This window comes from Elephas maximus, chromosome 22 (assembly GCF_024166365.1).
Source record: "Elephas maximus indicus isolate mEleMax1 chromosome 22, mEleMax1 primary haplotype, whole genome shotgun sequence".
NCBI classification, from domain to species: Eukaryota; Metazoa; Chordata; class Mammalia; order Proboscidea; family Elephantidae; genus Elephas; species Elephas maximus.
The window spans coordinates 17,910,004-17,924,841 of record NC_064840.1 but is presented as its reverse complement, the minus strand read 5'-3'; the positions used below and the strand labels follow the sequence as shown (position 1 = coordinate 17,924,841).

Here is a 14,838-nt window from a genome sequence, read left to right as displayed (position 1 = left end):
ACTAGATGGTGCCAGGCTACCACCACCAACTGCTCTGACAGGGATCAAAACAGAAAGTTCTAGACAGGAGAAAAATGTATAAGAGGATTCAAATTCACAAAAAAAGACCAGACTTACTGGTCTGAAGGAGACTGGAGGGATCCCCGAGACTATGGCCCTCAGAAACTCTGCTAACTCAGAACAGAAACCACTCCTGAAGCCCACTTTTCAGACAATGATTAGACAAGCCTATAAAACAAACAATAACACACATGAGGAACATGCTTCTTAGTTCAATCAGATGTATGAGAACAAAAGGGCAACTTCTGCCCAAAAGCAAGACAAGAAGGCAGGAAGGGATAGGAACTGGACAAATGGGCACAGGGAACCCAAAGTGGAAAGGCGGAGCACACTGTCACATCGTGGGGATTGCAACCAATGTCACAAAACAATATGCGCATAAATTTTTGAATGAGTAATTAACTTGACCAATAAACTTTCACCTAAACACACACACGAAAAAATCCTGCTGGCTCTTCCTTCAAATAATATCCCAAATCTGACCACCTCTCACCATTCCCACTATTAGCACCCTATTTCAAAGCTTCCATCGTTCTCACCAGGAATATTTTAATAGTCTCCTAGCTAGTCTCCCTGCCTCCACTCTCCCCTTTGTAGCAAGAGGGATGCTTTAAAAATCCATCAGATTCCCTATTTCTCTTCTTAAACCTCCCCGATGGCTTCCACTCTCTCTGATAAGCCAATGTCTTCCAAGGCCCTATGTGATCTGACACCTCTTCCCCACTCTTTGGGTCTGATTTCCTACTTCCCCTCCAGCCATGACAGCCTACTTGCTTTACCAATGTACCAAAAACATACCACCTTCAACCCCTTGCACTTGCTGTTCTTTCTGGTTAAGAAACTCCTTCTCAAGTCCAAACAGTATGCTTCTCACTTCATTCAAATTTACCCCCTCAGAACAGCTTTCCTTAGCCACCTTCTAAAACTAGACTCCTTACCACTGTCTTCCCTTTATCTTCCTCGACCTACTTTTCTTTATTCAATAAGCACTTATCATCTGACTTACGTAAGTTTATTGTCTAGAATATAAGCCCCTTAAGGAACTAAGACAATATTCTGTTCAATGCTGTATTCTAAATTCCTAAATGTGTTTGGTGTATGCTAGGCAAGGAGTAAATTTTAGAATGATGAATTCTTCCATGAGTGCACCCAGATAATGGTTACTTGTAAGATAAAAACAGGGGTTTGCGGTGTCTATTTTGCAAAAAGTAAAATTAAATATATATTTAAAAAAAAACAAAAACAAAAACCATTGCCGTCAAGTCGATTCTGACTCACAGTGACCCATTAGGACGGTACATTCAAACAACAGGATGATTTATTTAATCAGTCCCTTATTGACAGGCATTTAGCTTGTTTCCTAAATTCTGTTAACCACAAACAACACTGCTGGGAATATCCTCCTACACTGGTGTTTATGAACTCACAGAAGCACATCTAAGAAACTCCTAGAAGTACACTAGCTGGGACTAAAAGTATGAACATTTTACATTTTGCTAGATCCTACAGGGCAAATATCATTTATTAATTCATGTAATTTTATCACCTAAATATTTCAAAAAGGTATTTGTAATTCAAGAGTGACAATAAAAGAACTACAATCTGTCACAATCCATGATTACATGACGTCTTCTTCCTCTAAGAAAATTTTTACAACCTTCAGCAGAAAAAGAGGCAAAGTTCCAAACAAGTTAATCCTCAACTACTAGAGAATGCCTTGGTTATCTACTCTTCCACCTCTTGCTTCCTACCCCAAGTAATGATAAGCTCGCGGTCGGGGGGAGAATCAGATTTCATGCGTCTTATGTTCTAAGAAAGAATATTCTCAAATGCCATACCTCATCTCGTCTTCCACCATTAAAAGAAGAGCTAAAGACTTTGCTGCTACCGCCGCCCCTTTCAGGAGGCATCTTATTAAAAGTTTTGCTTTTCTGTGAATTGGAGCGACGGGACTGGTTGCTAAAATTTTCATTTTTGGGGTAGGAAGGTTCACGTTTACGATTAAAACGCTTGGATCCGTTTGAGTTCTTTCCATCTGAAAGGGAAAAAAAAAAATTAAGAAATGATCCACACACTTGGCCAATTTTTTTCCATCTCCCAGCAACACTGTGTTTAAACAGGGGTGGACGGGCCCTTCCACATCCTCTGAGAAACCTGGGTTTGGGCCAGAACATTAGTGCTTTCAGCAAGACATCACATAGGCAAGGGTCTTCTTGTTTTGTTTTGCATCATTCAGCACAAATATAGTGTCCAACCAATAGGTGTCTCTTTTTCACAGAGTTTAACCACTGCTCTATTAAGAGTCCATTCAGACAAAGTGACAAGAAAGGGGACAGCCACGCTACATTAGAGAAAAGTATTTTATCAGGAGGCAGGACAGAAAACATTATTCCCCTTTAAATCACTACAATAGCTAGATTCTATACTGCAAGAGCTTAGCCTAGGCCTTACCAGATAAAATCAAGAGGCATAAACAAACCAAAACCAAACCTGTTGCTGTTGAATCAATTCCAACTCAAGAGCAAAGCAATATTTATCTATGTTCTGGAGGCCAAAACTGGAATGCTATAAACTGACAGAACAAAAGAAGTTGACCTTTACAAGCATATTACATCAGTACGTATTGTTATATCCTTTTGAAAAATGTTTACTGCTTTTTTTCTCTGATTACAATAAAGGCTCAATTTTTTAAATCTGGAAGAATAAATTTAAAGTTGCCAGTACTCATAAAATACCAACCTGTTAAAGTGTTTTTCTTTTAACCTCCACTTTATACTCTTATCACAGGTTTTATACATAATTAAAAGCATACAAGAGATACTGTCTTCTACTTATTACTCCAGGGACATTTTCATGCATCCCTAGTCTTCCAAAAATGAATAAAAGCTGCAGTTTTATTCCACCATATGCTTATAACATATAACCAATCCCCTATGATTGCACATTTAGGTGGCTTTTATTTTTTTGCTAGTTTAATATATAGTATTGGGGGGACCTGTATATATGATTATTTTGCTATGTTAAGTTCTTGAAGTCAAGCTAGCAGATGAAATTTGATCGTTAAAGCCTCTTACATGTAGCCAAGTTGCTTTCTAGAACTGTTACACCAATTTGGTTATGTTCTAACAGCACTGCAAGAGAGCATGTCTAATTCACTACATTCCTGCTAACACTGAGTTGATAATAGCAACAAACACTCTTTCAATCTCTTAACCATTTGCATTCTGTGGGAAGAGCCTGTTTGTGCTCTTTGCCCTATTTTTCCTACTAGGGAAATGAACTGCAAGGATTTTTTTGTCCCAAATTGAACAAAGCAGCCAGACCAGATACACTTAACACTTGCCAAAGTATACCAGCTCAAAATAGTAAAGTAACACCTATCTGAGAATCATACACAACTAAATAACTAAAGAGCTCCCCAAATTAGTCTTTAACCAAAAATGACTATATTTTCCTTCTTGTCCTTTTGCTCACTCCATGTTGTCCTTCCTCAATATGGAAATCTGACCAAGTCTGCGTACTAATTTTTTTAATTAATTTGTTCGTTGTGCTATAAGTGAAAGTTTACAAGTCAGTCTCTCGTACAAAGTTATACACACCTTGCTATGTACTCCTAGCTGCTCTCCCCTCAAGACAGCACATTCCTCTTCTCATCCCTGTATTCCCTGCGACCCTGTATTCAACCAGCTTCTGCCCCCTCGTCCTTCTCATCTCCCTTCCACAGAGGAGCTGCCCACATAGTCTCTTGTGTCTACGTGAGCCAAGAAGTTCACTCCTCACCAGTATCATTATCTATCTTATACCCGGTGCTGTCTGAAGTTCAGTCTAATCCCTGTGTGAGTAGTTGGCTTTGGGAACCGTTCAAGTCTTGGGCTAACAAAGGGTCCAGGGACCATGACCTCCAGCATCCCTCTAGTCTCAGACTATTAAGCCTGGTCTTTTTACGAGAATTTGAGATCTGCATTCCACTGCTCTTCTGCTCCATCAGGGATTCTCTGTTGTGCTCTCTGTCAGGGCAGTCACTGGTTATAGCCGGGCACCATCTAGTTCTCCCAGTCTCAGGCTGATGCAGTCTCTGGTTTACGTGGTCCTTTCTGTCTCTTAGGCTCATCTTTACCATATGTCTTTGGTGTTCTTCATTCTCCTTTGCTCCAGGTGGGTTGAGACCAATTGAGTCCGCATACTAATTTAACAGCTTTAAAAACAAAAACTTGGGCAGAATGTAAGTTGGGGGACTTTCAGTGAAGAAATCCATTAGGTTTACCCTCAGACTTTAAGAGAGTGATAGCATTGGCTTACAAAGTCAAGGGGATTCCAGCATGAGCCTCAAAAACAAAGTTTTTCCCAAATACAGCTTAATCCTGTTTATGTCAAATATATATAAGTATTAATAGAAACATGCCTGGAAAGGATACAAGCTGTGAATGACAGTTACCTTTGAGAAATGGAGCTGTTCACTTTTGCCCTATTACCAGTTCACTGGTATCACCCAGAAGAGCTTTTAAGCAAGTCCTATGCTCAGGCCTCACTGCTAGGGTTCTAAATATATAGAATCACTGCTCTGTATACTTACTTTTTGGGTAATTTTAAAAACTAAGTATTTAGAAGAAACTATTTGTAGACAAGCTTATTGTATAGCAAACTAAATCCAAGGTGGAGCAAAGTTTCAAAGAAAAGGAAATGCGAACTTATAATCAAATTCTGAAAGCAACCACCTCTCACTCATAGTACATCAACCTCACAGGATGAATGAGAGGTATGCCATCCTCTCCAAACCTGATCAAATTATAACCTGGGAGTCAAACTAATAATCAGGTAAGATGGTAGTATATAAACAGAAAACAGATGTTCACAGAAACACAACCAGGCTAGGTTCACTCCTACCCATTAGCTTTAACCCCCAGTTAGGGGCAGTGATCGGGGTTTAATCTTAAATTAGAAGTTAAGAACTACATTTATACGTACTACTCAGCAACAGTTAACGTCAAACATCGTTATCAGTGGTAACAATTAGAAAGTGAAGTTTTAGTTCTCATACAAATTTTGCCTTGTTCCCAACCCATGGAATTAGTTTATAATCAAGATTTCAACATGCAGAATTTGGTAAGATGGCATATTTTTTTTTTAATCATTTTTGTTGTGCTTTAAGTGAAGGTTTACAAATCAAGTCAGTCTCTCACACGAAAACCCATATAAACCTTGCTACACACTCCCAATCCTGCTCTCTCCCTCCACTCTTTTCATGTCCTTTTCGCCAGCTTCTAACCCCCTCCACCCTCTCATCTCCCCTCCAGGCAGGAGATGCCAACATAGTCTCAAGAAGCTCACTCCTTACCAGCATCCGTCTCCAACCCATTGTCCAGTCCAATCCATGTCTGAAGAGTTGGCTTCAGGAATGGTTCCTGTCCTGGGGCAACAGAAGGTCTGGGGGCCATGACTACCAGGCTCCTTCCAGTCTCAGTCAGACCATTAAGTCTGGTCTAAGGAGAATTTGGGGTAGAAGTGCATCCCACTGCTCTCCTGCTCCCTCAGAGGTTCTCTGTTGTTCCCTGTTAGGGGTGCCATCGGATGTAGCCGGGCACCGTCTAGTTCTTCTAGTCTCAGGATGATGTAGTCGCTGGTTCATGTGGCCCTCTCTGTCCCTTGGGCTCGTAATCACCTTGTGTCCTTGGTGTTCTTCATTCTCCTTTGATCCAGGTAGGTTGAGACCAATTGATGCATCTTAGATGGCTGCATGCTAGCGTTTAAGACCCCAGATGCCACTCTTCAAAGTGGGATGCATAATATTTCCTTAATAGATTTTATTATGCCAATTGACTTAGATGTCCCCTGAAACCATGGTCCCCAGACCCCTGCCCCTGCCACGCTGGCCTTCAGGAAACAACTTTGCTTTTGGTTTAGTCCAATTGTGCTGACCTCCCCTGTATTGTGTGCTGGCTTTCCCTTCACCTAAACTAGTTCTTATCTACTATCTAATTAGTGAATACCCCTCTCCTACCCTCCCTCCCCCCTCTCGTAACCACAAAAGAATGTTTTCTTCTCAGTTTAAACTATTTCTCAAGTTCTTGTAATAGTGGTCTCATACAATATCTGTCCTTTTGCAACTGACTGATTTCACTCGGCATGCCTTCCAGGTTCCTCCAAGTTATGAAATGTTTCACAGGTTCCTCACTGTTCTTTATCGATGCGTAATATTCCAATGTGTGAATATACCATAATTTACTTATCCATTCATCTGTTAATGGGCACCTTGGTTGCTTCCATCTTTTTGCTATTGTAAACAGTGCTGCAATAAACATGGGTGTGCATATATCTGTTCGTGTAAAGGCTTTTATTTCTCTAGAATATATTCCAAGGACTTGGATTGCTGGATCGTATGGTAGTTCTATTTCTAGCTTTTTAAGGAAGCGCCAAATTGATTTCCAAAGTGGTTGTACCATTTGACATTCCCACCAGCAGCGCAGAAGTGTTCCAATCTCTCCACAGCCTCTCCAACATTTATTATTTTGTGTGTTTTGGATTAATGCCAGCCTTGTTGGAGTGAGATGAAATCTCATTGCAGTTTTGATCTGCATTTCTCTAATGGCTAATGATCGTGAACATTTCCTCATATATCTGTTAGCCACCTGAATGTCCTCTTTAGTGAAGTGTCTATTCATATCTTCTGCCCATTTTTTAATTGGATTATTTGTCTTTTTGCAGTTGAGTTTTTGCAGTATCATGTAGATTTTAGAGATCAGGTGCTGATCAGAAATGTCACAGCTAAAAACTTTTTCCCAGTCTGTAAGTAGTCTTTTTACTCTTTTGGTGAGGTCTTTGGATGAGCATAAGTGTTTGATTTTTAGGAGCTTCCAGTTATCCAGTTTTTCTTCTACATTCTTTATAATGTTTTGTATACTGTTTACGGATGGCATGTTTTGTTATGTATATTTCACAATAATAAAATTAAAGATTTCAAATAAATGGAAAATTCAAGGGGATACAGAACCCAGTTAGCTCTTGCCACTGAAAAAACCTCAGCCACATTTTCCTACCTTGCTTTTCTTAACCCCATTCACATCACCTGGTGAGCACAAATGAGGTCTCGGGAAAAGGATGGACATATACAGAGAATGCATACTCACAAAATCCACTTCGCATGCCTGTCTGAGATAATTCTATAGTGGATCCTGACTGTTGCCTTCATACAGAGAACACAAATATGACTAAACAAGAAGGGCACCTCTCATGGTCTGCACAGATTTAGGTAATGCCAGATTCTACAGTGCAAAGGCTTAAGAAAGTAAGCTGGCACTCGGCAAGAGGGCTGTTTTCGTTTCTTCACTTATTACCACACCAGCAAGGAAGCGTTTCATAACGCTTACAGAACTGCTCTCTGAGGAACCGTGAACTGCTCATTTCTAAAACAGATTACAAGTAACCACGTACGGATTCATGATTTTAGCTGCTAAAAATCAAACGCTCCACCTTGTCTTCTGCTTACCTAAGGGTATGAAGTCAGACATCTCAAGAGAGAGACTAGCTCTTATCTCTAGACACAGGCAAGGGCAGCTAAAGATTGAAGGTCCATTCAGGCCTGGGACTCAGAGATAAAATTCAGAATACTATTTTTGAGATGTTTTGTAGACAACTTGCCAGGATATACATGTGAATAACTTGGGGGTAGGATGTGTCCTTCTTTCTTTGATAGGAGATAGCAATGCGACCAATGAGATGATCTGCTTTAGATTTTGGAAAACAGACAAAAAAGTCATCAAGTTCCCGGAAAAAACACATCGCTGAAAGTTTTAAATCTCAAGAGTAGTGGTTCTCAATCCTGGCAGCACCCTAGAACACTTGCAGAGACTTTTAAAACTACCAGTGCCCAGGGCCTAAGAGCCCAACCCAGACATAAAGAATCAGAAAGAATCGCTAGGAAAGGGCCCACACATCTCCATTTTTAAAAAAGATCCTCAAGAGACTCTGATGCACAGCTGGGACTGATAACAACTGCCAAGAACTACTGTCAAGACACATTCCAAAATGGACAAGGTCATTAGTTAAGTGAAATGGCTCAAATCCAGAACTCAGGAACCCAGAGTCAATAAATCAAAAAAAAATACCAAACCCATTGCTATCCAGTCAATTCCGACTCATAGTGACCCTATAGGACACAGCAGAACTGCCCCATAGGGTTTTCAAGGCTGTAAATCTTTACAGGAGCAGACTATCACGTCTTTCTCCCACAGTGGCTGGTGAGTTTGAACTTCCAGCCTTTCGGTTAGCGTTTGAGCTACTTAACCACTGCTGCCACCAGGGCTCCTAGAGTCAACAAATAATAAGACTTAAAAACTTAATTCAGCATCTCAGTTGTTCTACATTACCCTAACAGAAAGGTCTCCACCAAATAACAGCAGGCATATACCTCAGTCTCTTCCCTCGATTACCAAGCTAAGGGCCACCAATTTTTTCAGAGCTAGATCGTTTGGCATCAACATTTCTAGCTCTAGTTCTGACAGGTGGCGCGGTCCAGAGGTCAGAATACCAGCCAGGAAGTTTCTGCTGCTGATTCATGCTGTAATCACAAGCAAGTTGCTTACCAATCGTCCACAGTGGATGACAAGCACCTCCGAAGGGGCAACATAAGCCTTACAACAGAATTAACTGACAAATTGAATCCAGCTAAAATTAGTAATTCTGAATGAAAGGAAGAGAGAGGTGGTATCAGGAGTGATGCATGTGCCAATAAGTTACCTGCTTTCAAAGTGAGTTTTTACAAAGTGCTATTTGTAAATATCACCTAGGACTTAGAATTTACTTGGACAAGTCACTCTAATCCCCTAAGCCTACGCTCTCTTGTCTCTAACATAAGTATAATATTCTACCCTCCCTCCTCACAAGGTCATGAGGACTAAGAGAAAACCTCTGTAAAATGCCTACCACGGTAGTTGGCACACAGCTGCTATGACTTGAAAGCCTATCACTAATAAATCCAAAGCATTCTGGCAAGAGTACCACTGGACTTCCAACAAAATCACATAAATCGAGGACTCCAGCCAACAGGCCCTAAAATTCCTATAAGCACTCTAAGTAGTTTTCATTGAAGACTCCAAGTCACCTCAATTTTTCAAAGCCTAATGGTTTCAAAGCCTCCAGGTCCATTTAGAGCTCAGAGGTATTCTTCAAGGCAGATTACCACTAGTAACCTGGCTTCTGGTACCGGAATAACAGCAGGAGTGTCAGGACAGTGCTTCATACCACCAACCTCAAAATAACTGCTCCATAACGCCTGACTTTCCCTTGACTTTCGTGGTAGTACCATCCCCCGGGCAGGGAGATGGAGCAAAAGCAGGTTTCTGGCCAGGTTCCACTGTTTGCCCATAAGCTGCCTAGCCTCTCTCTTGCCTCTTTTTACTTTCTTTGCTCTTTCTAAACAACTTTTTCTACCCTCAAATCACCCCTCTCCTCTGGGCTATATTCATGGGATATTCACTGTTGAAAGTTCTTAGAACCGCATCTTAGCCCTACTGGAATGAAGCTGTAGCAGTATACCCAAGAACCGGAATGTTACTTGAATGTCTGAAGCAATTAGCTGAGGCAAAGAAACTGGTATGCCACTCTGGCCGGAAAGATCAAGAAAATCCCAGAGCTAAGTTTACCTATTTCCTGTGTACAAATGAAGGGCAAACTTAAGCCAGCCACAGGAACAAAGACTCAAGTATATTAATCATGTGGCTAGGAAGCAAATGACCATTTATAACATAACCACCTGAGGTTGGAAAGGGAGAAAGGAAAAGGGAGTGTTTGTATCATTCACACAAATATTTAAAAATTGAAAAAAACTCTTGCTTTTTATTTAGACAGAAAAAAGTTGTTTTTTTTTTTCACTTCACCCTTCCCGTTCTTCCTTCATCGTTCAACTCAGAAACTCAAGATTCCCAGCAGAATCAAGTACATCAAGTGTTGAGCCAAATTCTGAAATACTAAAGAAACCTTTTCATGAAATTACGCGGAACTTAGTCTTTTCCTTTGTTAGAGCAGCCATCTTGAAGTCATCGTATTATGGTCCTGAATGATATCTGTTGTAGCAGCACTGGTCTTTGTTGCAATGTTTTTAAAACACATACTCTAGCCCTCTGTTCAACCACAAAAATTAACCAATACCCGGAGTTTCCTGTTTTATAATCCCTGCCTACTCTGCCTGTTAATTTGTTCCTAAATGCAAGCCAGTGGATTTGGTTGGTGATGAGCTCTGTAATTTAGCTACAAGCCCACCCTTCCTGTTTCCAAACATATACTACATACAGGTAGTAACACCTTGAAAAGTACCCTGTCAAGGCAAATAGGGTCAAGCTTTCTAATAAACACATTAAACAAAAATGATTGCTCCCAGAAGGTACACCAGTTTATCTCATAAAACCTAGCAAAGTTTCTGTTCATAAGGCAACCCAATACATATTTATAATTCTAGGCCCTTTATGTGAGTTTGTATCTCCTTCCTCAGAAGCTTTCAATTAAGAAATAGCACAAGTGTTTTAAGTACATTTTATAATATTTAACTGTAATTAAACAAAAAAAAGCCACTTTAAGTAGTCAGAATGAACCCAAAATTAATATTCTATACAAGTCTGTTCGAAATGTGACCACCGACAAATAATGCTTTGGTCACATTACAACACGAATCCTTTATCATCCTGCTGGGTAGTATTAAAAAAAAAAAAATTAGTTCCACTTTAATCAACGTATTAAAGTCAGGGACATATGAATATGAACAAAGTCCCGTAAGTACCTTAGTTTTTGTGTTTATTTTGTTTGGGTTGTCACCTGTCACTTACTGCCTCACTAAAAAATAAACTTAAGGTATTTATCACAGCTGACTCATGAGTGTACTTTAGTGGCATAAGGAGGAGTCCCCCCCAAAATTAGCTGAGAATTCGTATAGCTGGAGAACAAAATTCTTAACTTTACGTCTGGGACTAGCGTAAAGTTATTTATCAACTACACTGGGAAATATTCATATCACTCTAAACCAGTTCCACCACTGGCCAAGAGGAATGGCTACCCTCTAGAAGGATCTGTGATAAAACTACACATGTGCAAAACCCCAGAATTAACCTACATACTACTTTCTGACGTGGCCTGAGGGTCCACATTAATCCCTTAGCTATTTAAAGCATTCTTTTATTATCAAGACAACTGGTCTCCACCTGAGTTCCACAGCAATCTCTAGAAGTCCTTGGTACATTAGGTAAACAAGCTGCTATACCCAGCAGGTTAACTCTGAACTCAAATCAGCCCTACAATGTTTAACCTTAAATTTTTTTTTAAACAACTGGGCCTCTGTATTTGGTGGATCTGTTTCCCTCTCTGTACACACACCCATGCCCCTTAAAAACCTCTTCTTATTACTGTTCATATAATCACAATATGAAAAACAGCAGAGATTAGTACATGGGCTTTGAAGATAGAGACTATTTGACTCCAGACTCTGAACTGGTTACCTCATGGCCTCTCAGATTATTCCTTCATTTTTAAATAAGAATAATCTCACCTTGTTGGACAAGTTACTGCCTAGGGTAGTGGTAACAAAAGTAAAAGCCTAGCCAAATACCTGGCACATGGTAAGCCCTCAATAAACAGTAGCTATCACTACGGTAGTAATTTAACATTCAGAGGCACAACTACAGAAACAAAATCTTCTCTGTTAAAGAACAATATAAGAACCCAACACAGGGAAATAGGCATAATGTATATTTGGTGCATAACAGATGTCAGGTACTGTTCAAAGCCCTTAGTTCTTTAACTTTTCTAGTTAATTCACCTCATTCTATGATCTCCATCTCTACAGGTAAGGAAACTCATTCACTGTCTAGCAAACTGTGGACGTTAAAAGGGAGAAATCCACAGTCTTGCTCTTAATCACTAGGCCAGACTGAAAAAAGTCATTTAGGGATAGGACCTCTTTAACAGAGACATGGATCTGGGGCCAGGTCATTAAATACTGATTTTGAGTTTGAAAGCCCTCGGGCCCCACCCTCCCCTGTTTAAATCTGAACACAATGCAATGCTAATTCAACATTAAAGGGTAGGACACAGAGTTGTTATACAAGCGTGGACTCCTGAGTCAGCCAAACCAGATCTGCTGAAAGGCACATACAACTGGGTGGCCTTACCCTTTTTGAACCTCGGTTTGCTTATCTGCAAGATGGGGATAAGAACGACACCCACCCCAACGAGCTGTTTTGAGTATTACCACCAGGATTCACGTAAAGCTCGCAGTACAGAGCTCCCTAAGTGTTAACTGCAAATACTGGGAGCCACGGAGGGAATGAGAGATAGCAACTAGAGGAGGAAGCGCAGCGTGTCCCTGGGTGACCCAGGAGACGAGAGTGAGGCCCCATCCTCAGCTGAAGGGCTGTCACCCCCCGCCCGCTGCCGTGGGGCCGCCCTTACCGCTCTTGGGTTTAGACTCGCCGGCCGGCCCCGCCGAGGCGGAGCGGGGCGGCTGCTGCCCTTTGCTGCTGCCCGAAGAGGCGGAGGAGCTGCTGGAGCCGCTGTTCTTGTCCATGTCGGAGGCGGTGGCGGCGGCGCTGGGGGAGCTCTGCGGCATCAACGGGGGCCTCGGCGGCGGCAGCGGTCGGAGCGGAGCGGGCGCGGCGGGGACCCAGGCTCATGGCGTTCGGGGCCGGCGGGGGTCGGCGGCGGCAGCGGTTATCAGCCTTCATGGCGACATTTTTCCGTGTTTCCTTCCTCGGCTTCTCAAACGGTGAAGAGAAGCGAAAGGCGGGGCTGTGGAGCCCAGCGGCGGCGGTGACGGAGAAGATGGAGGAGGCCGGGGCTAGGAGGTCCGGGCCGGGCCTGGCGGGGCGGAGGCTGCGGGGGAAGGGGAGATGAGGGAGGGTGCGCGAGCCCCGCCGGCCGGCCGGACACGCTCTCCCACCGCGTGGGGGGAGAAGGCTGGTTGTCTTCGTGTCGGGGACGGGTGTCTCCGACACAGCGACCGACACTCGCCTCAGGGCCGAGGCCGAGCTGCTCCGGGAATGGCGACGAGTCGCCAAACAGCATCTCGAAGAACCCGGATGGACTATATATAGCAAGGGGGTAGGCGTGGGGGATTCTGGGAAATGTAGTTTTCGGTCTGGGTCTGGCTCCTATGACTCCCCCATTGAGAGGCGCAGGGGATGATGGGACTCTTCGTTTCCTCTGAAAACTGTTTTAGTTATTTAGTCTCCGTACACTAATAACATATATAACAATATATAATACTAATAATGATACAACCGAACATTGGAATGTCTGCAGAATTTTTTTATGGACTCGTTTGATCTATTATTTTAATTCTAGTATTGGTATCAATTGATGTATGGCTTTTATTCAATCTCGTATTAAAAATAATAATAATAGTGACGTTAATGACAGTACCTTACATTTAAATATTATTTTACCACACTTCCTCATAAATACCTTATTTCCATATTCATTCCTTCATTAACATAAATTATTCCTAATATCCCATTCCATTGCCAAAAATAATAGTTATCATTGAGGGCTTATTATCAGCAGCCACTGTGCTGTGCTATTTACATGGATTACATCACATTTAATCTTCATAATAACTCAATTTGAAGCATCAGGCGCGGATTTAGATAATTTACCCAAGATCTCATAGCTAATAAGTGATGTTTCTCAACCACCTGTGAGATACCAGTTATCTATTTTACAGACATGGACACTGAGACTTAGAAAATCACATATACACTTTGGAAATTCACAATAAGGCTAGTCTATTTGAGAAGCATTATTAATTCATCCCTTTAACTGTACGTGTCTATGATCCCATTGAATCTCAGACTACTATGGCTGGAAGGAATCATTTATAATTTTCCAAAGTACTTATGGATGAACCTGTTGCCCTCGCGTCAATTCCGACTCGATTTTCATACAGAGTCGCTATGAGTCGGAATCGACTCAAGGACAAAGGGCTCATCCATAAGTATTTTGGAAAATTACAAATGATTCCCTCCAACCATAGTAGTCTAAGATTCAACAGATCACATACACATAGTGTTGACGGGATGAATCAATAATACTTCTCATTTAGACTAACCTTATATAGTTTTTTTTTATTTTTTATATAGTTAGAAGTGCATAATGTGCCAAGCACTGTGCTGGCACAAGTAATGCCAATATACATGACGACTGAAGCTTTTAATAAACTCAGTGTCCAGAGTTAGACAGTTAAGCAAATAGGAAACTACAAAACTGCAAAATGCTGTGCGATTCTGGCCAGAGTAGAGGTTCCACAAGAAAGTACAAACAGTTGGGAGGGACAAAGGAGGGCTTCCCAGAGGTGGCATCACTTGAGCTGAGGATAGAAGCACAAGTAGAATTTCACCAGATAGCCTCTGAAGAATAAATAAACAAAATCCAAGAACTCCTCTAATTGGTCCCTTCTTAGCTCCTTTTTATCTAATTTTTGGAATTAACAGTTTAAACTGGGATAAAAGAAATTAGATACTAATCTCCGTATTTTTTAATTTCCTTAAAATGGTCTCCATCAGCTCTTGTCCTGTTTCACCTTTTACAGTTTCTTATCCACAAGTCATATTGAAATGAGAGAAATAGCTAGATGACTGATGGTTTGAAAACTTAATGCGCTATCCAGAAGGAACAGCCCCAAAGTGGCCTATTCTTATATATGACTAGATGTGGAAGATATACTAAGACTCCTTGATGCACCTTTATTTAGCAAAGATGTGAGAACTCAGAGCATATGAACGAAGAATTCCTTTCTTCTAT

General features: G+C 41.3%; 1 protein-coding gene across 2 annotated transcripts in view; it reads right to left on the bottom strand.

Moving 5' to 3' along the window:
- Positions 1-13,089, bottom strand: part of RNF10 (ring finger protein 10) — a 33,680-nt gene extending 20,591 nt beyond the window's left edge. For both annotated transcript variants that reach the window (XM_049865790.1, XM_049865791.1), the window contains exons 1-2: positions 12,493-13,089; positions 1,899-2,095 (exon numbers count right to left, since the gene is read on the bottom strand). In XM_049865790.1, the coding sequence (XP_049721747.1) occupies positions 1,899-2,095; positions 12,493-12,649 (354 nt within the window). In that variant the 5' untranslated portion in view covers positions 12,650-13,089. The remainder of the gene's footprint in view (positions 1-1,898; positions 2,096-12,492) is intronic.
- Between the last annotated feature and the right edge of the window lie 1,749 nt (positions 13,090-14,838).